The sequence below is a fragment of the Hylobates moloch genome, unplaced genomic scaffold (assembly GCF_009828535.3).
Source record: "Hylobates moloch isolate HMO894 unplaced genomic scaffold, HMol_V3 SCAFFOLD_3, whole genome shotgun sequence".
Classification (NCBI taxonomy): Eukaryota; Metazoa; Chordata; class Mammalia; order Primates; family Hylobatidae; genus Hylobates; species Hylobates moloch.
Genome location: NW_026652278.1, coordinates 49,917,674 through 49,944,836, shown reverse-complemented (window position 1 = coordinate 49,944,836; position 27,163 = coordinate 49,917,674). Strand labels below are relative to the sequence as shown.

The 27,163-nt window shown below is 35.0% G+C and overlaps 1 protein-coding gene across 2 annotated transcripts in view; it reads left to right on the top strand.

Moving 5' to 3' along the window:
• The window catches only part of PCDH15 (protocadherin related 15), a 1,777,335-nt gene that overhangs the window by 1,400,110 nt on the left and 350,062 nt on the right, over nt 1-27,163 (top strand). For both annotated transcript variants that reach the window (XM_058436255.1, XM_058436254.1), the window contains one exon: nt 20,732-20,925. In XM_058436255.1, coding sequence (XP_058292238.1) covers nt 20,732-20,925 — 194 coding nt within the window. The remainder of the gene's footprint in view (nt 1-20,731; nt 20,926-27,163) is intronic.

Here is a 27,163-nt window from a genome sequence, read left to right as displayed (position 1 = left end):
TTGTTTGTATCAGCATGCCTACAATTTTAAAAATTATTTAAAAGTCAACAAATGAAGCTTTATAATTAGTATTTTAATGTCATTTCTGGTATATGGTAGAAGAATGGTCTCACTATAAAACATCCTCCAAGAACCTAGACAAAATAGTTCTCATTGAGAGAATATATTTAAAACGAAGAAACTTGATACAGAACTCTGATCTACATATACTCTTTAAGAGTCATGACATAGGTCCCTATGCTACACCTCATCACAACCCTGCCTTTCCCCATTGACCTGACACAGGATACATCAGTTTACTTGATGGTTAGTAAACTGATGTCAAAGACTGAAAGTATCAGAAACAAAAGTGACAATGAGCACTTTCAAGAAAAGAGACACTTGGGCAACAGGTTTTAATTATTGTCATTTTCAATGTAGCCATGAGACTCTTTTAGCCTGATGTGAGCGCATACTCAATTTTTTAAGTACAGTATGTTTTTCTTATTAAGTATCTACCCTGTCTGCAAGGAGCAAATGAGTTGGTTATAAAGTTTTAACCAGATCCTTGTTATAAGTTCTCAGTTATAAATTGAGCTTCTGACTTTATATATGTCTCTTACACTTGATTTTTGCAAAAAGGACTGGAGTGATTCTCACACACACGGGTCATGAACAACACTTAGAGGAGTGATGCCTTAAAGCACCAACATCATCTTCCATAACTGGAGCTGAAGTATAATCACATTATTAACACATATTTTGTTTAAGGGAAAACTACTGCATAAGATAATTTCATTTTTCAATCCGTGTAGACCATTTTATGAGATGTCAATGCAATCGTGTAGGTTGACACTAATAAATACCGTGCTCCACAAATACCAATCTACACATTGCTAGTTTTCTTGAAAAGACAATTACTCCCTATACAGGATACAGATTTTAATATTTTGAAGATGTCGATTTAAATACTGGTAGCTAGCTATCCAATTAATGCTCCTTAAACACTATTTGCAAACATCTGCAATTCTCTTAAACTGTGATTCTGAATGATAATTGAATATTAGCATTCTGCCTGAGGAACTTTTAAAGTATTGATGCCAGCACTTCATTCTAAGATGTTTGTATTTAAATAATCTGGCCACCCATAACAGGCTCACTTAGACAGATTTTAAGAAATTGAAACAGTTCTAATATGCAGCCAATTTTGAGAATTACAGTTTTAAACAACAATATTTTAAAAGTACCACTGAATAATTGTACTTCTTAAGTCATTAAGATGGAATCCCACATAGAGTTGAGTCCTCTGATCCTCACCCCACTTCTTTTCATTGTTCTTTTGTTTTTTAGTTCTCCTTCCCTTCTTCTGTGATGCTTCTTACTCTTCTTTCCTGTCTTAGACTGCACTCCTTCCAATTTCTGTGCTCCACCAATTATTCCATTTTTTTGATGCAATAATCTCTCTCCACTGACTAATTCCTTCCCTTTGCCCAATTAACATTCTTAACATCCCCAGGTTCTGGTCTAATCCCTACTCCCAGATATAATTCTTCATGCTTCTATCCCACTCTGATTATTTTCCTTATTGACAAAAATGTATCAATCTAAGTGCCTGCATACATATATTGATCTATATATATCTCTATATTTATATCTGTATTTATCTATCTTGTGTAGAATATAATCTGGGTTTCACTCACATCACACCACTAAAATCATATAAAATTAGATATCCCATCAGTCTATTTCTACATGTCAAACTCAAAAGTCCTTAATCTTTGTGAAACTCTCAACTATACCCTTTTATGAAAAACTTCCCTGGTTCCCATCCTACTTCTCTGTTGGCTGAGAGATGTTACTGGCCCCTTGTTCAATTATCACCCTTTAAAAATTAACATTCTTCAAATACGTATATATACTTCTTTTCTTTTTCATCTATTCTCAAGTTTTCGATCATCACCTCTATATATAATTGTCTCCCAAAGCTAAATGCTCTGTGATAACCTCTTTCCCAAGCAGCAAGCTGACATTCCAGATATCAGCTGGACATGACAAAGTGGATCTTTTACAAGCACTTCAAATTGGACATATCCCAAAATACATTAACTAATCCATTATCTTTATTTTAATAAACAAATACACACACTCAAAAACATGCATCTAGTCGTGTTGGAGGCAGCTATATCGTGATGCACACCATTAATCTTTAGGTTTCACAGGCAGCAGTGTAGGCACCTTGAGTCTTGTTTGTTTTCCCTCTGCTTTACCTGCATACATCCAAATTATTGTTCAGTTTAGGCAATTTCTATTTTAAAATGTATTTGTAGATCATCATTTCATCTTTTTTGTTAAAGATTTTGTTTTTCGAGCAGTTTTAGGTAAGCAGCAAAATTGAGAGGAAGATACAGTGATTTCCCATATGCTCACTGTCCCCACAGATGCTTCCCTGCCCCAATATTAACACCCCATACCAAAGTGATACATCTGCCACAATTAATGAACGCACATTCGCACGTTGTTATCATCCAAAGTCTGTAGTTTGCATTAGGATTCACTCTCGTTGCTTCATTTCATGGTTTTGTACTAATGACATATATCCACCATTATAGTACCACACAGAAGAGTTTCACTGCTCTAAAAATCTTGTGCTCTGCTTATGCTTCCCTCCCCCTTGCTTCCTTCCTTCCCCTGACAATCACTGATCTTTCTACGGTCTCCATGGTTTTGCCTTTTCCAGAATAGCATGTGTTTAGAATCGTACAGTATGTAGCCTGTCAGACTGGCTTATTTCACTTAGTAATATGTATTTAAAGTTCCTTCATGTCTTTTCATGACTTAATAGCCCATATATTTTTAGTGTAGAGCATTTAATGTATAATATTCCATTATCTAGATGTAACACAGTTTATTTATTCATTCTTCCATGAAATTTTGGTTGCTTTCAAGTTTTGGCCATTATTAATAAAGCTGCTATAATCATCCATGCTAAGGTTTTTTTTACATGGACATAAATTTTCAAATCCCTTTGGTAAATACCAAGGAGTGGGATTGCTGGATCATATAGAATGAATATGGATATCTTTGTTAGAAACTGAGAAGCTGTCTTCTAAGGTGACTGTACCAATTTGCATTCCCATTTCTACCACCAATTCCTTTTCCATGCCTATGTGCTGCCATGATTTAGGCTACTACAGTAAACTATGTTGGGCAATCTGGCTATTTCTACAGATTTCCTACCACACTGTTCCAGATGATTATTCTGAAACTGAGTCAGAACATATCCTCACCCTCCTGGAAAACCTACCAATGGAAGGAAGAAAGTTCCACACATACAGTCAAGGACATCTATGTAATACTCTTAAATATATTTGTTTCATCTCCTGCTACACCCCTTCATGTTATGAATCTGAGAATATATAGGGTTTTGTTTTACTTGTTTTTAGCATGGAATATTCTTCCTATTCTATAACTATTGAGAGCTTTCTCAGGTTGAAGGTTTGATCCAAGTTGTATCTTTAAAAAAGAAAATCTTTAACACACAGTACAGTTGTTACCTCTCTAATAAAGGCTATATTTTCCTAGCAAGTCAAAATTAATTGCTTCCACATACCATCTACCAACTATATCTCCCACGTGTTTTATTGTGGCTTGCATTAAGGCTAGCTTTTACATGTCTGTCTCCCCTACTGATCTGTAAATTCCTTTAAGACAAAAACTTTTAATGATCTAGCCACCAGTGGTCAGTATAATGACTTACACACAGTAGGGATTCAGTTATTATCCATAGAATTTAATTCCCTCGACTAATGTACCCTCAATCAGTTTAGAAAACACCTAATTCTAGATATATGCTCTATTTGGCATAAGAATTCTATCACACACTAAGTATCACTTCACATAGTCCTTTCCCGAGATGATCTCTAACTTAACAGCTTTAGCCAAGTGACCCCTTCCTGCTCTTAAATTGGAAATATTTTAATTTCTTGGTTATTCTATATCATAGGTAATTGAATATTAGAGCTGGAAAAAACTTTGAACATAATTATTTTTCATAGCTTAATTTTATAGGAAAATGTGAGTTAATACAATGATAGATGATTGTTCCAAATTAACGAGGGTTTTAAGTGACAGAGATGAAGTAGAATCCAATTTAAAGACAATAGAATTGGGAGGCAGGCTAGCTAGTTGCATTTCTTTCTGCCACTTTGTACCATTACATGACGTAACCTTCTGTACCTCAGTTTTCCAATCTTTAAAATGGTGATAATAATAGTACCAACCTCACAAGAGTGTTGTGATTATTAAACTAATTATATAAACTACTATCACATGTATGCTTAGCAAATGCTGCATATGTGGTAACTTGCTATTATTACTATACCATTCTCATAAATTATGTAAAACACTTATGATTTTTAATATTTGTTGTTACCTTATCTGTGTATACCTCTGTGTGTCCTGTGTTATTTAGTGCTCTGTGGAGGACACATGTACATAACATATAAAATTACATATTAAATTCTGTTTTTGTGATTTCAAATATTCAAGTTTAAGATAAAACTATGTAGTATTTTAATGTCTCTTGACAATTTATTTCACACAAGATTGGGAGGGTTCGGAGTGGTATGGCCATAGACGACAATTTCTTTCAAATAATGATTTTGTTTTCTTTGGTTTCTGTGTATAATGTCATGATTAAAGTTTGAGGGTTATATTTACTTAAGGTCTTGGTGGGGTTCAGTATTTCAGCAAATACCAGATAAAGTCTTGATGAGCAAAGCTTACAAAAATGTAGACCTATTTTTACATTAGTACACAATTTTAATTTATTTTTGATATTTGAAGCATTTTATTTTTTTCTAAAGACCACTCCATTCCTTGGCTAAACCTATTTGTATTAGAATTGAAATATATACACCAACATGTAATTCTGAACTTATACAGGTTATTCACTCACGCTGAGGACTTTAATTGAATTCCAAGTTTGATTACACTGTCTGGATTTTTTCAAATGGATGATATTCCCCAATCTAAGAAACTAGCAACATCTCAGGAGGCTGAAGTGGGAGAATCTCTTGGAGGTTGCAGTGAGCCAAGATCGTGCCATTGCACTCCCAGCTGGGTGACAGAACGAGACTCTGTCTCAAAAAAGGAAAAGAAAATAGCAACACCTTCCATTTGATTGGAAAAAGTTACTCTTGAAACATTCTCATTTACTCCTATCTCCAATCTATTACCAAATCCTATCAATTTTTTCTCATATACTTATTTAATGCCTCTACCTGTTTTTTTGTTTTGTTTTGTTTTGTTTTTCGCTCTGTCGCCCAGGCTGGAGTGCAGTGGTGTGATCTCGGCTCACTGCAAGCTCCGCCTCCCGGGTTCACACCGTTCTCCTGTCTCAGCCTCCCGAGTAGCTGGGACTACAGGAGCCCACCACCACCCCCGGCTAATTTTTTTGTATTTTTATTAGAGACGGGGTTTCACCGTATTAGCCAGGATGATCTCGATCTCCTGACCTCATGATCCGCCTGCCTCGGCCTCCCAAAGTGCTGGGATTACAGGTGTGAGCCACCACGCCTGGCTTAATACATCTACCAGTTTTTCTTTCACTGCCACCATCAACTTTCACCTAAACCTGTGAAATGCTCTTCTTTGAGTATTATTTATGTCTCCTCTTTCCCTCTTCTTCATTCATTAGCCAGTTGGCTATATTACATTTGAAATCACTCAAATAATTAGCATGCTTGACCCCTTCAGTGGTTTTCTACTGGTGTAAAAATGAAGCCCATAATCTGTATCCTGTATTACTGGATTAGCGTTCAATTTCCTCACTTAGGATTTTATCTTTCTCTTATTTGTTAATGATGCTCCCACTGTGATGAGATAACTTTTATTCATATGCTTTCCATCTTTTAGGTCTTAATTTAAGTGCCACTTCCTCAAAGAAGCCTTCCATGATTTCCTCTTCTCAATGTTACCCCTTTATTATCTTGGAGCATCCTGATTTCTCCTTCACACCACTTTTAAGAATTTATAATTATACTGTTAAACTATCTGTTTCCCTCACTTAATTATAGGCTCAAATGGAATAAAATTATTGTCAATTTTTTTGCATACTTTTCTTCTTTTTCCATCACTACTGTATGCCTGACACCTTACACAGTCCCAGCACATTGACCTTTAATAAATATTTGTTAAATGAATAAATGGATAAAAAGAACTAATAGATGTAGGTAAAATATGTATTAGGAATTTATTTATGAGTCATGGGAAATTACTTATATTTCAGGTTAATTCATTTTTAAATTTTTTACAAAGTGAAATATTTTAAACTACAGTTATATTAGTATCCCTATAACATAGTACTACCAAACTTGATTATTCAGAAGAATCACTTCAAAAAGACTCTTGAGATGCTGAACTGACTGAAAACATAAGTCAATCATATATGCTATTAAAGAGGCAAAGTCGAATAATTAACACATTTATTTAAAAATCATTTATCATGTAGAGCATTTGAAGTTTTGTGCACGACGCCAAATCATAAGAAATAAAGAAACTATCAACATATAGTTTATGACCTTAAGTAATTACTAGACTACTAATGAAGAAAGGCACATTATATTTTGGTTATACATGACAAATATGACTTAGATCATCAAATTAAACATTATTAAGTGTTTGGCACATATTTCAGTATCTCTTAAAACCTTAGGGGTTGTGTAGAATAGGCTGAGCTTTCCCATTTGATAAATTTGAAGAAATATTAATGCTAGCATTATAGTAATCACAATTCCTTGCATTTTGAATTTGTATAACTGAAAAAATAATATTTAGATTTTATATTATTTTTCAGACATTATCCCCTTGGTATACTTAACAGTGTAGCTTTTTAAAGAAAACTTATTTGTAAACACAATTATTTACTTCTATATTTCTCTATCACGTTTTTTGGTTGTCATAGTGAAAGTTGTCCAATTTCATGGTCCAATTTCAATAATTAATGCTTAGGTGCTTGCATTTTTTATGAAGCTTTTGCTTATTTGTATGTGATTGTTTTTACAATCATGTAAGTTGCATATTTTTAATTTTGACAATATTCATGCTCATACTTATGGTTCTATATATTGCTGGTTTACTAGATATTTGACTTGAAATTTGATATTGCTCTAGAAGAAACAAAATGTACAATATATTTTATACTATTTTCTTTAGTATATGTCCAATAAATGAAACATTTCTTTGATCAATTTTAGCTTTTATTCACCTATTGTTTCCAAAAAAGAGCTCATTTTCTTTTCAGCTTTCTGTGGTAGTAAATTTTGTTATAATGTCCAAGCATAGTCATCTGAGTAAAATAAAAATAGTTGGATATTGAGATATTTCAAATACAGGAGATCTTAAGGGAAAAAAACGAACATTTAAATAGACCAGGAAGGATTTCTTAAAACCCTAGTAAAGTTGCTCATCCAGTTTGGCAAAGGAAACAAACAAACAAACAAAAGCACTATTGTGCAAGTCCTAATATAAGTATGTTACATGTTGTATTACTTTCTTGGCTAGATTATAATTTAATCTACACAGATTTTTAGGTGATTCGTACTAAACTAAGTGCTCTGAAAAATACATAGAATGAATAAGGCACAGCCCTAATCCTCAAGGAGTTGACTATATTTTGCAAGAAATAATCCTTCTTCGCAGTGAAATAATCAAAAAACATCATAATTATTGAATTGTTAAATTTGATGAGAAAGACTAAGAGCACTAACGAGAATTCATCAAAAGTGTGTAGGGATGATGATCTGTTAGAGCTTCATGAACCTATCAAGATGTTTAGGACTCAGATAGGCAGGTGAAGATAATATGATGTCGAAGATGAAATGATACGGCCAAAGGCATGGTAATTTCATGAGGCATTAAAGATACAAATTTGACTGGCATTGAAGAGAAGAGGAACTGAATGCTGAAAGATCTGCTTTTCTTTTACTAAGTCAAATATGTGTTGGTTTATTCTCCCAGCCCCTTTGTCATGACAGGCTTTTCTGTACTTTTGCAATGTATTTTTATGTTTCTATAACAGCATTTCGATTAAAGATAGGTTTCTCTCTTATCTCCTTTCCTAGAGCACCTGGCGTTTGACAGAAGTTATTGTTTCTGTTTCTTTTACACTCTTCATTTTTCAGAGTCAGACATTTGGTACAAATTAAGGTCTGAATAAATGGATCCAATTATTTATAAATTAATTTAAGATGGCTACATTGCATGTAGAATAGTTTAGATTTGGCATTGTATACGATATGAGATTTCTTGAAGAAGTATGAAAGACTGGGCCCTTAAATCGATGGGTTAAAGCTAATGAGATAGAAATTAATGGACACCAACTTTGAGGAAATCTTTTTTTGAGAGTGTAAGTTGAGCATGAGAGAATTTGATAGCATTACAGCACTTAAGGTTCCAGTTTCCAGTCTCAGAGTTTGAGTAATTAGAACCAATGAACCTTTACAAAAAGATCATGAAGTTGCTGCAGAAAAGAAACAAGCCCTTTAAATAGGCAGTGAAAAGAAATGCTTTAAAGTCATCTTCTTGTTGTTTTATTTCTTGCCTTTTTTTGGGAAGAAAAATGCATAGATGGGAGATTCATCTTCAGTGACAATTATTCATTCATATACATATTTAATGATCATGTTATTATTAATGTTATCAATATCTTTTTCCAAATTATACAGCCAAAGTGATAAATTTGCCAACCACCTACCCTACTGAGGTGCCCATCATCTTGGATTATTCTAGGATATGCTTAAGAGAAAGGGGAAAACTGGGAGCCTGTTATGCTTTTTAGCTTTAAAGCATCACTTGTTCACATTAAGGCCACAGAGAATAAATCTGAAAATAAATACATTTGCAATCCCCAATTTGCTTGGCCAGCAGGAGTTATTGAAGAACTTTCTGAATGTTACTGACACATGAAGAAATCAACAAACATAAAAGCAAACCCATTATATCATTTTTCCATCAGAAATCACACTGAATAGTGAATTTTCAATGATAGTTTAATGAGCAGCAGCCTTAGGTTCAGAATGAATGCCAATCTGGAGAGACCCAGTAGACCTTACACAGCTCCAAGCTGATTTGGCTTTAATTAGGGATACCAGGCAGGCAACAATGTAGCTTCTATGGCAATAGCATAGTAGAAGTCTTATAACTTTAGATACAATGTCTTATGTCTTCTATGTCATCTGCACTCAGTATGTGTTACCCACTTGCTACACATTTCTGAGGAATCTTCTTAAAATTTTTGTTACACTAACTTCTATAATATCTAGTGCATTAAAAATAGACGTTAAAACACTGGCTATCACCAGAGCATATTTCATACGTAAGAAGTTGGAATTCCCTCTACAAAGCGAATTAACTACCACAGATAGATTCACTTAACTGTTGTGATATTTCTTTAACATTTGAAAGATAATTTTTTTCCACTTATCCTATATTACTTCTGCCTTTTTATAAGTGTTAATAGAGACATTCAACTGGGTATATTAGTTTACACATGTAAATTCAATTCTTTCTCTGGCAAATCTTTCTACATAAGGATTACCTAGCTTGTAAGTTTTATGTTGCCTGTCCAAATAATCTTTCTGTCCTAAAAATCAGTATGCACTCAAATTTCATTTTTATCTAGCTACATAAATGAATTTAAAAATCCCTTATTACACGATAGAGCTGAGGCAGAGAGATGACATATTTAACGCAACACACTTTAATATTTCCATATTATTTTCTCAACTTTCCTAGCAAAAAATAGACTTTTCCTACATATCATGCATTTTACATTACCAGAGTAGTCATTAGATACTCTTTCTCAGACAATTCTGCATCTGGTCTGATAGCATAACCATAAACCATCCCCTAGGAATAAACTTTCACTAGCAAAAGCTTCTGCATATGAATGCAGCACACCAGTCACTTTTCTTTAATAAAGCAGTGCATTGATTCTTAGTCTGTCCAAACTTCGCCAAAGGTACCATGAAGAAGATAAGTTTGTTTCCTAGTTCATAGAAATATGACTGTGATAGAAGATTGGTAATGCCCATACTTACAAATGACATCTTGGTACAGTTTAGATTGTCCATAGTTCCCAGAGATATGTCCCTCCTGACTTGATCTTCTAGTATAGCCAACTAGAACCATTTAAATACATCAGAATTTATTATAATTGTTATTTCAGTAATCATTGATTACTCAGTAATCACTCCTAAGTAATGCCCAGTTATTGAAAAAGAATGTTCCCTACTTTGCTTATTTAGGTTAATATGTTTGTCTAAAAGCCATCTCTACTTGATTCAGTAAACTAACTAATTTATTGAACTTCAAATCCCTCTTAGTACTTTATGTCCAGTGTTGATTAAGGTGACTCAAGGATTGTTCCTGGGTTTGGTTTGGCTCTGTGTCCCCACCCAAATCTCACCTTGAGTTATGAACCTTAGTATTGGAGTAGGGGCCTAGTGGGAGGTAATTGGATCATGGAGGCAAATTTCTCCCATGCTATTCTCATGATAGTGAGTGACTTCTCATGAGAGCTGATGGTTTAAAAGTGTATGGCACTTCTCTCGCTCTCTCTGTCTCCTGCTGCCGTGTGAACAAGGTGCTTCCTTCTCCTTTGCCTTCTGTAATGATTGTAAGTTTCCTGAGGCCTCCCAGTCATGCTTCCTGTTAAGCCTGTGGAACTGTGAGTCAGTTAAAACTTGTTTCTTCATAAATTACCCAGTCTGAGGTAGTTCCTTATAGCAGTGTGAAAATAGACTGATACATTTCCTCTAAGTATATATGATATGAATACGATTCAAGTATATTGTGTGCATACAGAAGTATTGTTTCTTCCAGAAGCTTATAGATTAGGCATATTCTACTTCTAGGTGAAGTTCAACCTGAGTGTGCAAAAGGATCCTTATAATTGCCCTTGAGAATTTCTAGGAACAAATCATCAGTGATATGGGGTCACCATATAACTTTACTATTCACCTTCTTGTTTACAATACTGATTCCATAAACATTTGTTTATATTTCATCCCACTCTTAAACACATCTGGTGAGGCAAAAAAGAAAAATAGACTCTGTCATACTAGGAAACCACCGAAGAATGCCTTAAGTGATGTCATTTTTATACATATCTATACATGTATAAGCTATGGGTGCCAGCCACTGCGTATCAGATAAGGTCAAAGTTAGAATTTAACTCAAGGCTTCAAATGTAAAATTAGGATAAATATAACCAACAAAAAAGGCCCAAGTGATACAATCCTATCTCATATTCTGGCATGTCATAAGGAGACATTAACCCAAAATGATCCCAGTGGAGTTCTCAAGTATATCTTGTACCTTGATTTCTGCCAAATCTGTGCAATTCTCCAGCATTGGCCAGTAATCATTACCACATCTGAAGGGAGCTGCTAAGAAGATTATACTCTTGCTATAAAATGTTCTCTCAGAGGAAAATATGAAGGTATCTTATCTTGAAATCTTTGTTTGTGTGCTCTCCATTCTATATTCCACAATTTCACCTTCTCTTCTACTTATTACTTTTCTTTTCTTTTCTTTTTTTTTTTTTTTTTTTGAGACAGAGTCTCGCTGTCGACCGGGCTGGAGTGCAGTGGCACGATCTTGGCTCACTTCAGGTTCCGCCCCCCCGGGGTTCACGCCATTCTCCTGCCTCAGCCTCCCGAGTAGCTGGGACTACAGGCGCCCGCCGCCTCGCCCGGCTAATTTTTTGTATTTTTAGTAGAGATGGGTTTTCGCTGTGTTAGCCAGGATGGTCTTGATCTCCTGACCTCGTGATCCGCCCGCCTCGGCCTCCCAAATTGCTGGGATTACAGGCGTGAGCCACCGCGCCCAGCCTACTTATTACTTTTCTTAACACAGACAACCTTTCATAGTTGGATTTGCTGATTAAATTCTGCTTTTCTTCCATGGGTCTAGCTTTTCTTTGCTTGCCAGAGCTTTCATACCTGTCCACTCATAGGAGGAAGAAGTAGGTTTACAAAGGTAGCATGGAGTTCCTGGAGTTGATAGTAAAGTCTCTGAAGGCAGAGGCACATACAATGGTTTAAAAGAGAAAGAAAGAAACAAATAATCAAGACCTAAACTTTGTAAAGTGCATATGAAGGCAGGAAGAAGGAAGAAAGTTAGTCAAATGATGAAACAATACATGAACAAGTAGCCTGAATGGCATTTTATAATGTAGCAGAAAAAAATGGATAAAGATCATTAAAAAGATCAGATGTGTGGGTGGAATTTTCTTTGTTATTTTTGATAACTTTATTAAGGTATAATTTACATGTCCTCATATATGTATATTACCAAAACATCAAGGGTTTCATCTAGGTCCTGCTGCTTGCTTCGCAAAATGCCAATCACTGAGACAACAAATATTGCCAGAGAAGAAAACTTTAATCAGGTGCTGCAGCTGAGGAGAACAGGAGATAAAGTCTCAAATCCATCTCCCCAAATGATTAAAATTAGGGGTTTATATAGCAGGGAAAAAATACTTGTGCAAAAAAAAAATATTAGGGTAGGGTAAGGAAGAGGAATTGGTAAACTGGAATTATGATCCATGGATGAGAGGTCTGGCATCTCATTTTCAGGATACAGTTATCTGGTGAGTTTCAGTTCCTTGATTTCTAGGAGGGTTGAGGGTTAGTTTCCTGAGGAAGAAACTCCCATGAGACAAATGTAAGTGTCAAGCTTCAAGACAGGGTATGGTGGGGGTGGGGGTGGGGGTCAATTTCTGTGTTTATCCAAAAACCAGTAAACATCAGTTCCATGAAAGAGTTGGGCTGGTTTTAGTAAATTTAGACAGTTGTGCAACAATGACCACAATCTAGTTCTATACATTTCTTTCACCCCCTAAATTTCCATCACCCCAAAACTTTACTCATGACCGCTTGTAGTCAATACTCACTTTCATTTTCAGCTGCAGACACCCATCGTTTTGGTTTCTGCCTCTAAAAGTTTTCCTTGTCTAGGAATTAAAAAATATGGAGTCCCATAGTATGTATCTTTTACTTTTATTTTACCTGGCTTTTTAAATAGCATAATGTTTATGTAGCTCATCTATGCTGTGGCATGAATCAGTGCTATGTATCTATTTCTTTGAGTTACTGAATAGAATCCATCATGTGAAAACACATTCTGCTTATCTGTTTACCAGTTGATGGGCATGTCAATTGTTTCCAGTTTAGTGTGACTGTGAATATTCTATACAAGTCTCTTTTTGGAAATATAAATATATATACACACACACACACACACACACACACACACATATATATATATATATACACACACATATATATATACACACATATATATATATACACATATATGTTTATTTTTCTGTTTGTTATATATAGATACCTAGTACGAAAAGTGCTAGATTACATGGTAAATATATACTTTTTAAATAAACTGTCAAACTGCTTTTTAATAACAGCGGCTTGTACCATTTTACCACCCACTACATCCTTTCTGATAGTATTGTCAGTTCATTTGTTAAAGCCATTATACAGATGCTTATTAGTATCTCATTGTGATTTTGTTTCCTTAATGACAAATTAATTTGAGATACTTCCATGTGCTTATTAGCCATTTATTGATCTTCTTTGGTGAAATATCTATTCAAATATTTCAATCATTTAAAAAATTTGTGTTATTTTCTTAGTACTGACTGGTAAGTATTCTCTATAAATCATAAATACAAGTCCTTTATCAGATATATGATCTGCAAATATTTTGCAAATAATCTGTATTTTATGTATCATGTTCTTATGTTTTTGGTAGAGAAAAAGCTTTTAATTTTTAGGAGTTTATTTTTTATTTTATCATACTTATACTGTCATATTTAAGAAAATTTGCAAACCAAATTCACAAAGATTTTCTCCTATATTATCTTCTCCTAGTATTCATAGTGTAGCTTTTACCTTTAGGTCTGTGATGCATTTTGAGTTAATTTTACATATGCTGTGAGGTAAATATCTTAGTTCATGTTTATTTTTACAGTATTCTCCCCTTGTCCTCAGTTTTGCTTTCCATCGTTTCTATTTCTTTTGGTCAACTATACTCTGAGAACATTAAATGGAAAATTCTAGAAATCAACAATTCCAAAGTTTTATATTGTGTGCCATTTTCTGTAGTGTGATTCATCACTACAGAATACAGGGACAATTCTACCATTTTCAAGCAATATCTTTGCCTATTGTAATGAATAATTATATATTACATTATTGTATTAATGATTACATGGTATCTCAAACCAAAATCTCAAAGCACAATAATCCTAGAAAAATAATCAAAAAGCAAATCAAGAAGAGTAGTTAACCATCAAACTATTTTATATAATATTTAGGGTTCTTATGGTTGAAAGACATAATTTCAAATTAAATTAACATGTAAGATATGTAATTTTTAATATATCAGAAAGTGGTGAATTTGGTTTCAGGCATAACCAGAAACCATGTCATGAGCGATATTTTCTGCTTATTTCTTGACATGTCTTCTTCTGTATGGGTCTCAGTCTTAGGTACATCCAATGAAGACCAGAAAACCAGCAGAAACACCAGCTATAAATTTACCATTTTAGCCCTAGAGGAAGAAAAAAACAATCTTTTCCAGTAGTTCTAGGAGTCACCTTGACTGTACCAACTTGAATAACTTGACATGTATTTTTGCTAAACAATTTCCAGACATGAGATGCCTATCACTGGAGCTAAGTGTCAGCTCCATCCAAACATGGATGGTGAAAATAATTAATTGCTCCCCAAAGGAAAATAAGGGACTTTTACTGGAAGCAAGAGCCAAGGATGCCCAAGAGGCAAAAACATCAAATGATCAACACATTCATGCATTATCAGTTAAGCCATAATTCACTTTTTTTTTTTTTTTTTGAGACAGAGTCTTGCTCTGTCACCCAGGCTGGAGTGCAGTGGCACAATCTTGGCTCACTGCAAGCTCCACATCCTGGGTTCACGCCATTCTCCTGCCTCAGCCTCCCAAAAAACTGGGACTACATATGCCCGCCACCACGCCTGGCTAATTCTTTTGTATTTTTAGTAGAGATGGAGTTTCACTGTGTTAGTAAGGATGATTTCAAACTCCTGACCTCGTGATCCGCCCACCTCGGCCTCCCAAAGTGCTGGAATTACAAGCGTGAGCCACAGCTTCTGGCCCATAATTCACTTCTAATAAAAAATATATTTATTCATATAAAATACCATGTTTACACTATTGCATTACAATTTATATTCTTGTATATGGTTTATATCAACTGTGGCTTTAATTCTGTGTGTCATTTTTGAGACGCCAATTTGAATGTTTTTGTTCAGCTTATGCACAGTTCAATCTACTTTATATTTATCCTTTTATATCAAGCTGTATTTTTTTTTTATCAGAACCAGGAAAGAGCAATTAAAGAGAGTAGTAAGCTGCAGCCAAAATTTAAAAGGAAACATTATGAGCAACTTAGATTATTTTGTGGTCACGTGGGTGATTGATGGTGATATGGTTTGGCTGTGTCCCCACCCAAATCTCATTTTGAATTTCCACGTATTGTGGGAGGGATCTGGTGGGAGGTAATTGAATCATGGGGGCAAGATTTTCCCTTGCTGTCCTCATGATAGTGAATAAGTCTCCCACAATCTGATAGTTTTAAAAATGGAAGTTTCCCTGCACAAGCTCTCCTCTCTTATCTGCTACCACCTTCTGCCATGATTTTGAGACCTCCCCGCCATATAGAACTGTAATTTCAATACCTGTTTCTTTTGTAAATTGCCCAGTCTCGGGTATGTCTATATCAGCAACGTGAAAATTAACTAATACAGTAAATTGGTAACAGTAGACTGGGGTGATGCTGAAAACATACCTGAAAATGTGGAAGCAAATTTAGAACTGGGTGACAGGCAGAGGTTGGAACAGTCTGGAGTGTTAGAAAAAGACAGGAAGATGTGGTAAAATTTGGAACTTCCTAGAGACTTGTCAAATGGCTTTGTCCAAAATGCTGACAGTGATATGGACAATAAAGTCCAGCCTGAGGTGGTCTCAGAGGGAGATGAGGAACTTCTTGGGAACTGGAGCAAAGGTGAATCTTGTTATGGTTTAGCAAAGACACTGGTGGCATTTTGCCCCTGCCCTAGAGATTTGTGGAACTTTGAACTTGAGAGAGATGATTTGGGATACCTGGCGGAATAAATTTCTTAGCAGCAAAACATTCATGAGGTGTCTTGGGTGCTGGTAAGTGCATTCAGTTTTATAATGGAAACAGAACATAAAAGTTTGGAAAATTTGCAGCCTGACAACACAATATAAAAGAAAATCCCATTTTCTAAGGAGAAGTTAAAGCCACCTGCAAAAATTTGCATAAGTAACAAGAAGCTGAATGTTAATCCCCAAGACAATGGGGAAAGTATCTCCAGGGCATGTCAGAGGTCTTCACAGCAGCCTCTCTCATCACAGGCCCAGAGGCCTATGAGGAAAAAATGGTTTCATGGGCAGGCCAGGGTCCCTGTTCTGTGTGCAGCCTGGGGACTTGGTGCCCTCTGTCCCAGCCACTCCAGCTGTGGCTGAAAGGGTCCAACATAGAGCTCAGGCTGTGGCTTCAGAGGTTGCAAGCTCCAAGCCTCAGCAGCTTCCACATGGTGTTGAGCCTGCAGGTGCACAGAAGTCAAGAATTGAGGTTTGGGAACCTCTGCCTAGATTTCAGAGGATGTATGGAAACACCTGGTTGCCCAGACAAAATTTGCTGAGGGGCAGGGCCCTCCTGGAGAACCTCTGCTAGGGCAGTGCAGAAGGGAAATGCAGGGTCAGAGCCCTTACACAGAGTCCCTACTGGGGCACTGACCAGTGGAGCTGTGAGAAGAGTGCCACTGTCCTCCAGAGCCCAGAATGGTAGATCCATCTACAGCTTGTACTGTGCACCTGCAAAAACTGCAGACACTCAATGCCAGCCCGTAAACAAAGTTGGGGGGGAGGCTGTCCCCTGCAAAGCCAAAGGGACAGAGCTGCCCATGAGCATGGAAACCCACCTCTTACATCAGCATGACCTGGATGTGAGACATGAAGTCAAAAGAGATCATTTTGGAGCTTTAAGATTTGACTGCCCCACTGGGTTTCGGACTTGCTTGGGGCCTGTAGCCCCTTTGTTTTGGCCAATTCCTCCCATTTGGAAAGGCTGTATTTACTCAATGCCTGTATCCCCATTGTATGTAGGAAGTAACTAACTTGCTTTTGATTTGACAGGCTCATAGGTGGAAGGGACTTTTGACTGTGGACTTTTGAGTTACTGCTGAAATGAGTTAAGACTTTGGAAGACTGTTGAGAAAGCATGATTGGTTTTGAAATGTGAGAACATTAGATTTGGGAGGGACCAGGGTTGGAATGATATGGTTTGGGTGTATTCCCACTCAAATCTCATCTTGAATTCCCACGTTTTGTGGGAGGACCCAGTGGGAGGTAATTGAATCATTGGGGCAAGTGTTTCCTGTGCAGTTCTTGTGATAGTGAGTAAGTCTCATGAGATCTGATGGTTTTAAAAAGGGGAGCTTCCCTGCACAAGCTCTCTTCTCTTGTCTGCCGCCACATAAGATGCACCTTTCACCTTCTGCCATGATTGTGAGGCTTCCCCACCCACGTGGAATTCCACGTGGAATTCCAATAAACCTTCCCTTTGTAAATTGCCCAGTCTCAGGTATGTCTTTATTAGCAGCATGAAAACAGACTAACACAGATCGGGACATTTGGAATATGCACATGTTGAAACACTGAGAGGAAGGAATTATGAAAAGTTAGGGCTAAAGTTCCTAAACAGAACTATAAAACATCATCAAAAAGAAACAAAGAGAAACAAATAGTGCACAATTTCTTACCTTTTAGATATCACAATGTTTCAATAAACACTTTAAAGTTATAGAATTGTTTTTACTTTCATCTGAAACTTGTAAGCAAAACATTGGCTTCCCGGTGTAAATAAATGCCCTTTTCATTTAGGAAGCAGATTTCCCTGCTAAATTAGAAATGAGCTTCATATATTTCCATCTCATAGACACTATCTACTGGTCACAGAGTCATTGAACTATAATTGAATTAAATTCTTGCCATAGCTTAGCTCCAAAATTAGCATCTACAACTCCATTCAACATCATCTAATAGACTTCAGAAGGGGACATCTACTGTGTAATATCGTTGAGGTTTTGGATTTTTTTTTTTTTTAGGATTCTCACTCTGTCACCAGGCTGGAGTGCAGTGGCACGATCTCAGGTCACTGCAACCTCTGCCTCTCAGGTTCAAGCAATTCTCCTGCTAATGTTGAGGTTTAAAAAAAAAAAAAGTCTTGAGTTTTCGGGATCTTACATGGAAGACACTGTTATGATTTGGGTATTCAGAATCAGTGTCTCAGCTTATTTTTCTGTTGGTGGAGTACCATTAATTTCCTTAAAATATCTTTGTTAGCATACATGCAAACAAATTATGTTGACTCATAACCCATTATTTTATTATTTAGTAGTAAAAGACTGAAAAATGGTGTTATCTAGGTAACTTAAACATAGAATCCTTATTTTGTCTACTTGTTAAACTTTCTACCTCCTAATAATTTCTGGAGAGCTAATTGTGTTCCCTGAATACCTTAGCTCAACTGTGGTTGACTATCTCTGCAATTTAGTGGGCGTTTCTGTCTCTTGTGTTTTGCAGTACTATTTGGTATTTCTAGCATCTCCCAGGTGGGTACCTTCCTCAATGTAATTATCATCCAGCTTATCCTCCCTTCCAACATCATTTATGAAAATGTTAAATAAGACCAGCTATAATGCTGACATCCCTGAAGCACACTCCGTAACACCTTTTCTTAATGTGATGCATTGCCATTTATCATTACATTCCTTTCGCCAATTTAAGTCCCAGGAAGAATGTTAATATTGAATCCAATTTGAGCTAAATTTTAATTAAGATTTCCTGAGACATTTCAAGTGATTTAAGTATAATCAAAATTGATATCTCCTCTGTTATCCCCATCCTCTAATTTTCTAATTTTATCCATACACAAAACAGAATTAGTTTGTCTGGCTTGAATAACTCTCTATAAATATATGCCATTCATTTTGACTGTTTCTGCAAATGTTTCTCCTTTGCCTTTAGGAATGTGTCTGTCAGGTTTATACAAGTCCCAGAATCATGTCATAAAATGCCTTTCCTTCCAGCAACCACATCTGTCCACCCCCAAATACCCAGTCTCAGGACTTAGTTGCATTAATGTCATTTCCTTTTTCATTCTCAATTATTTTTGCTGCTATTTCTATGGATATTATCACTCTAAGAGTGACATATAATAAAAAATAGAATATGCATAATATAACCCCTTCAGCATAGTGCAGTGTATAAAGTACTTTGTTTACATTTATTGAGGATATTAAACATGAACTTTTGAATGGGAAATTAGTTAATATGGTGTTCCTGAAATTGAATTCAAGTTTCAAGGTAAATGTGCATGTTTACATTTGATCAAGGAAGGTATACCAGCATATTCACTATATTTTCAAAGGAGTCTGCAAACTATAAAAACTACTATTTTTAGAAGTAATGTATTGAAAATATAAATATAAGTAAATAAAACATTTCTACAGGTAGGTTAATTTACTACAATTATGTATGTTCTCTTTATTGCACAGAAAACTTTTAATTATATTCCCTCATGTGTAAATTGAGAACACTTTCTTTCATTCTTCATTTTTCTTATGATGAATACAGAAAATACTGTTAATGTATGTAAAATGCTTACTATAAGATTTCTGCTAGAATCCCTTTATATCCTTTTTCCCCTTTAATTTATATTTATCAGCAAGTCAAGGAGCCCCTTTTAATATAATAAATCACTGTTGCTTTAATGTTGCTTGATGAAGTTAATCATTGTTATCTTTTCATATATAATATCCCAAATAAAGTCTTTTAGATACTAGTTCCTTCAAAATGATTATAGATATATGTAAATTGGCTGTACAGATGTTTATGTGCTTAATTTCAAGGGCTCCAAATAGATTTCCTTTCCCTAAAGAAACATTTCTTGGGCTGTGTTACCCTTGATATTCTACAATGGGAGATGCATTTGTTTGATTGACACATTAATACTCTATGACTTATCAGTCCTTTATAAATCAGGGGGTGCAAGTTAAGAACCTTTCCTAGAGCAATTGTAAACAAAAAGGACACAAAGATGAGAGTCTCTGGGAGACAGGGAGGAGAACATTATGGAAGGAAAAATGAGAGTAAAAGGAAGGTTGGGAGTAACAAAGGCAGCCTATGCCTATTTCATTTTTTCCAGGTTCAGTCTGTTTTAATATGAGTTTATGTGTCAAGAATGCAAGGTAAGACAGAAAAAATAAATTTCCTATAGGGATATTAGAATTTCTCTTAGGGCTTTCCTCTTTTTCCCTTTATTAAATTAAAATAAAGATAAGCCTTCAAGATCCAAAGTTTATTTCTTAATCACTCTCACAAAAAACAAAATCACTCTTACTCTTGTGATTGCTTTAGTATTGTAACAGGACACAGTAGCCTCAGTTAAAAAAAAAAAAGAAAAATAACAGTATATATGTCAAGGAAACTTTCCTGTGTTTTTTTCTTTGAAAGCAAGCTTCTTTTGTTGGGGGAAAAAATGACATGGTGGTGAAAAGTTGAGTCCCAAGAGGATTTATGTTGTGATTTTCAATTCCAGCTCACTGCAGTCGACGCAGACGAAGGGTCAAATGGGGAGATCACATATGAAATCCTTGTTGGGGCTCAGGGAGACTTCATCATCAATAAAACAACAGGGCTTATCACCATCGCTCCGGGGGTGGAAATGATAGTCGGGCGGACTTATGCACTCACGGTCCAAGCAGCGGATAATGCTCCTCCTGCAGAGCGAAGGTAATTTATATTACAACCAATGCAGTCTTTTCATCCGGCCCGTTTAACCCTGTAATTAAATTTAAGAAGCGCGGCAAGTATTCTTTTATCCTATAAACATCTAAATTAGATCAGAAAATCAGAGAGACCAGATTCTCAGGAACTGCATGCATATTCTGATTTGGTTAAATTTTGGGAAAAGGACAATATCAGAGGCATATTTCAAATTTATTATGGAAAAGTAAGGCTGCAGACAGAGAGAGAAAGCCTCTTTTCTTCAAAGAAATTAACAGATGTGTCAGTGGCATGTAATGTCTCAGGGTTTCAAAGTCACTTCTGAGTGTATGGGTAATTATTAAAATAGTTATGTAGAATAATGTATGTATTTGAATATGTATGTACACACACAGACTCGCACACAGACACACACACACACACACACACACACACACAGCGAGCTAAAAGATTTCCTGCTATTACAATTGCATCTTTCTAGTCTCCCACCTGAGAAATCCCTTTTGTTAATTTATTGTTTATTTCCAGATTTTCAGTATCATTGCAAGAAAATATGAATAAATATTAACGTATTCCTTCACTTTGCTCGGGCTTTTTTCCATTCACAATGAATGTATCCTGGAGTCCTCTCATTGTAAATACTAGATAAATCCTTCAAATTTTTTTTCAGTTATGTAATATTCCTTAATAAGTATAAAACTGTGGAAGAAGTCTACTATTGATAAACATATTCCTTAATAAGTATAAAACTGTAGAAGAAGTCTATTATTGATAAACTTTTCAATTTATCCTTTTTTATTGACAATGGAGAAATATTTAACACTGAACATGCATCAGTTTGAATGTGTGCAAGTATATCAGTTTTTTATGTTGGTATGTTAAGCCCAGATTACAGTTATTCTACATTTTCTACTAGTGTTTATGTGGATTCATATTGTATATTTAAATCTTTATTGTATTTGAGATGTATCTTAGTACACAGTAGGAGGTATTAATGCAGCCATAGTTTTTTCCAGTCAAATACTCTGTGGTCCCCACGCAATACATTGTGATATTCATCCAATGATGAACAAATTTGAGATGTTGCATTTATTATATCATATATTTTCTTATGTATTTTGATTTTGATCTAAATGTTCTATTCAATTCTATTATTTATATTTTATAAGCTATTACCACGCAATTTTAATGATTAAGGTTACATAGTATGCTCTGTGCTCTGGTGCTACCAACTTACCTCAATGCTGTTTTCCCTCCAAAATGTTCCCTCTCCTGTTAAGTTTTCTCTTTGACTTTAAATAAGCTAGTTCAGTGTTTTTGTTGCTGTTAACTGTGTTTTTTTTAGGAACACAAGGGATTCATATATTAATTACTTAGGAATATATTATATATGTTTGATGTTGAATCTTTCTATCCAAGAACATTTTGCATTTGCATTTGTCCATGCATTTTTTTTGTATTTTTAAACAGGCTTTTTGTTTTTCTTTTTATGTAAGTTCTGTACATTTCTTGCTTGATCTGTTTCTACATCTTTTGTTTTCATTGTAAATAGGCTTTTTTTCTTTTACATTTTTTTCCCCTAGCCAAGGTCTAACTCTGTCTCCCAGGCTAGAGTATAGTGGCACAATCTCAGCTAACTGAAGCTTCAAACTCTGGACTCATGCAATCTGCCCACCTCAGCCTCCCTAGTAGTGGGAACTACAGGTTCAGGCCACCAGTCCTAGCTAATTGAAAACAAATTTGTAGAATCAGAATTTTGCTATGTTGCCCAGGCTCGTCTCAAGCTCTTGGCCTCTACTGATCCTCCCACTTCAGCCTCCCAAAGTGCTGGGATTACTGGCATCAGCCACGATGCCTGGCCTCCATTTCCTTTATTTTCATTTCCAATTATACTTCCAATAAAATGTTTGTCTCGTTTGTGACTTGAATGAGACGGCCTCAATGTTTCCCCATTAGATTGGTCTATGGTTTTAAAAACTATTAATAATATGTTAAAAAATACTCATCTATTTCTATTTTATTGACTTTTTAAAATAGTAATGGTGCTTTTCTCAGATCAAATAAATAGCTACCATATGTGAGGACAATAATGACTTTTCTTCTTGAGTTGATGATATAATGACTGATCTTACTATAGCTCCTATTTTGCATCCATGGTTTAGATGGATCTATTTTGCATCCATGGTATAGATTCTATTAGGACATAATGTTCTTTCTCTTGAAATAAGCTGATTTTATAGGCTTGCTGTTATTTTATTTAATAAAATTAGTCTGTACTTTTCTTTTTGAGAAATCTTATCAAGATTAGGTATAGTTGTCATAATACTTCATAAAAGAAACAAATAAAAACACAAGAAATCCCCCAAAATAATTAATAAGTATAGTATCAGACATGAATGTATTATAAACGTGTATAAAACAAATAAATGAGTCTGACTTTGGTTCTCTGGAAAGACACAACAAAAATAAAGACATAATTAATTGGATAAAATACTATCTAACCTAATCAAGAAAAAAAGAACAAGTAAAACTGTACACAATAAAATCTAATGAGGAAACTACATATAAATGGAAAAAAAGTAGGATTCGTAAGAGACAACTTTGCTTAAATGTATGCAAAATTTGAAAACAGAAATGGACGATACTTCTAAAAGATACAGTTTACTAACATTAGTTCCAAAAAAAAAAAAGGAAATCTCAAGAATCTTAAGAGATCAAACTTGTCAGATAACTCAATACTACACTAGGTGTAGGAAACTTGACAGAAGGACTGTAACTAAACTTTGCAGGGTGTGTGATCATCATTAATCACAGAGATACGGTTGGTGGAGTATTAGATACTCATTTACATTTTTAACTAGATTTCCTCCTCTTTAATCGTTTGTTTTCCTTTGAATCTCATGTCAAAAAATAATTATAACGCCCATTACCCCTCCTTGCTGTCGTTGACAGATGATAGGTCTCTTCCCAATAAATTTTCTTCTTTCTAACCTCATATCCTATTGTCATCTACATACTGGAAAGTCACACTTGGAAGAGTTTATTTCCTACCTGCCTGACATTCACTTCAACAGTACTCCTGTCAAACTTATTGGTGACTTTATATCCAATAAGAGGTTTAAGGCATCTCCCGTCTTGCAGTCACTCTGACCAAACACCCTTAGAGTCATCCTCAATGCCCCTCTTTCTCCCCGACTCCACACATAACCTGGAGCAACTCCTCTGTGTTCTACTCTAAAAATGTATTCAGAAAGCAACTACTGCTGCCACTTTGGTTATTAGCATTCCAGTCCAAGCCACTGCAATCTCTAGAGTGTTGAAAACTTCTTCCAATTACAAGTCTTCCTGTGTTCCCTTCAATCTCTTCTCAACACAATAGCCTGGGTGATCCTGGTAACATGGAAAACATCTCAATCCATTACTCAAGCTCTCCAGTGCTTTCACACTTCACTGTGAGTAAAAGGCAAATCATTAAAATAAATTCAAAAGGGCCCAGTGAAATTTGTCAGCTGTCACTACAAGTAGGACACTCCCTCATGTCAACAGTTTATACATTTCATCTCCTACTCAACTCTGCTTTTCTTAGTCCATTCCAGTTGTTGCACCAGTCTCCTCTCTATCTCTTAGGATCATAGCTAGCTATATGCTTTTGAACTTGATTTTCATCTCCTCTCAGCCTGGATGGCTCTTTTCTCAGATTTCTCAGTGGCCTCATTTCCTTCAGGTGTCTGTGATAGGAAAATTTCCTTTCAGCCCAACAAACCATTTGTTACATATTACCATTTACTACATTCTGGAAAACAAAGATAACTACAGTACCATCATTTGAAAGTCCCCAAAACACAGTAAAGTATATAAAGAATATAAATTAAATTTAGTTTAGCATAGCAATTTTGAAATTAAAGTAAATTCTAGGCTTTCTGGGGGTATTGATGGGAGACTTATGATAATGAAGGAGTACCGAGAAGTCATCCCAGAATAAGAGGATGAGGTTGACCAAATGAAAAAAAGTATGTGACCCTATTTGCACAGCCTCAAAGGTCTGAAATAGCTTCTTGTTTATAGATAATTATTAGTCAGTGTTACTGGGGCATAAACTGATTCAAGGTGGGGATGGAAAATTAAAAGGCCATGCCATAGAAAATTTAATTTTCTTTTATAAGAAACTTAGACTTATCTAGTTAATAGGAGGAATTCTTGGAAAGACTTTTAAATTAGAAAGTCAAGTGAGAAAACTTCATGTTTTTGTAAAATCCATCTGATTGTCTCTGTGGGAGGCAGATTTTAGGGGAGCAGAGGCACAAGAGTCTACAGGAAATATTGCTGATGTTTTGAACTGAGTATGTTAGGAAGAATAGAGAGATAGATTTGTCAAAAATAAGATAAAATATTTCCCAGGGTTTTGGAAATATTTTTAAGGTTTTTAAATATTGTAAGGTGATGTCGTGTTGATGATGTCAATGGGGTGCACATGGCTTGGGTGAGGACATCAATTTAATTTTGGACACATTTAGTTGGATGTGGCCAAAGTTAATATATCCAAAAAGCAAATATGCACTTGGCCTTCCATATCCACAGCTTCCACATCAGTAGATTCAACTAACTGCAACAATTGAAAATATTTGGGGAAAACATTACATCTGTACTGAACATGTGCAGACTTTTTTTGTCATTATTCTCTAAACAATACAGTATAACAACTATTAGCATTAACATTTTATATGTATTACAAGTAATCTCGAGATGATTTAAAGTGTATGAGAGAATATGCATAGATTATATGCAAATACTGTCTCATTTTCTATCAGGGCCTTGATTATCTGCAGATTTTAGTATTCTTATGGGCTCTGGAACCAATCCCACATGGATGCTGAGGGAGGACTGTGTATGCCTGAACCTGATAAACAGCTAAGGGTTCCTTCTTAGAAGAAATATATAGAATACTTTTATACATTGAGTAGTTACAGAATCTACAATAAGAGCCAAGTAAGGTTTGAGTACATTTTAAATAATAGCTTCATCTGTGCTAGGTTATTCTGAATAGGAATTAAAGATGATTGATAATACTTATTGAGCATACACTAGGACCAGATACCTTGCTAGCTCCTTTATATATATAATTTCTAATATTAACAATAGCATCGTGACTTTTGCATAATTTAGTTTTGCACACCAGAAATCTGAGGCTGAAATAGGATAATTGACTTGGCTAAGCAGTCCCCTTTCCCACTTCCACTCCCCTAGTAAACAAGTAGTAGGACCATAACTTGAACTCAAGAGTTGTTAGATTTAAAGCTTTTTCCTCCATTGTTTCATATCAATAATCTTTGTAGTTACTGTTCTGGAGGAAAACTATAATTGTTTAATAGCAATGATAATAATGCTATTTATAAGAACAAAGTCACCTTTTGTTTTTTTATTTTGATTTTATTAAAGTCTTTTAATATTCATCAACTTGTGGTATTATATATACATATTTTTCATTGAAGATTGTGTTGTGCTAAATAAATCTGGTCTGATCTGTATGTGGCCAATATATTATATTACATTTGAAGTGTTTTAAATCACTTTATTGATTATTTAATGAATGGGATCTTATACTCCTCTTTTTGCTCAGTTTCTGTTTGTAAGACATATCATTGATTTTCCTGGATAATATATTGTCTATAATTATCAGTACAATAAATGTTTTTTACTTAAGTAAAATTGTATTCCACGCCAAAATCAAAGTGCCATCTTCAGATTCTGAGTATACACGTCTTTTCTGTGACATCAGAAATTTAGTTGACCTAGCTTCACATTTATTTTCATTAGATAATGTCTTGGATACTAAAAACTCACCTTAGAATGTTTGTTGAAGTATCAAGTGGGACCTGCAGAGAATAAAATCCATATACTTCCATTCTACCTGCTGGGATAATGTCATGTTCACTGTAGGATAATCATATTTGCTATTTTCTGCAGAGAAATTAATCCTTCAAATTGAATTGATGAATGAACTGAAATGTTACGAGGCTTTGCTTTCATATTTATTTTATAAGGAAGATTATATTTAAAGATTATGAACAAATATATATATAAGTTATATATACACTATATATATAAATTATATATATACACTATATATATAAATTATATATATGCACTATATATATAAATTATATATATACACTATATATATAAATTATATATATACACTATATATATATGTATACACATACTATATATATAGTGATTTTTTTTT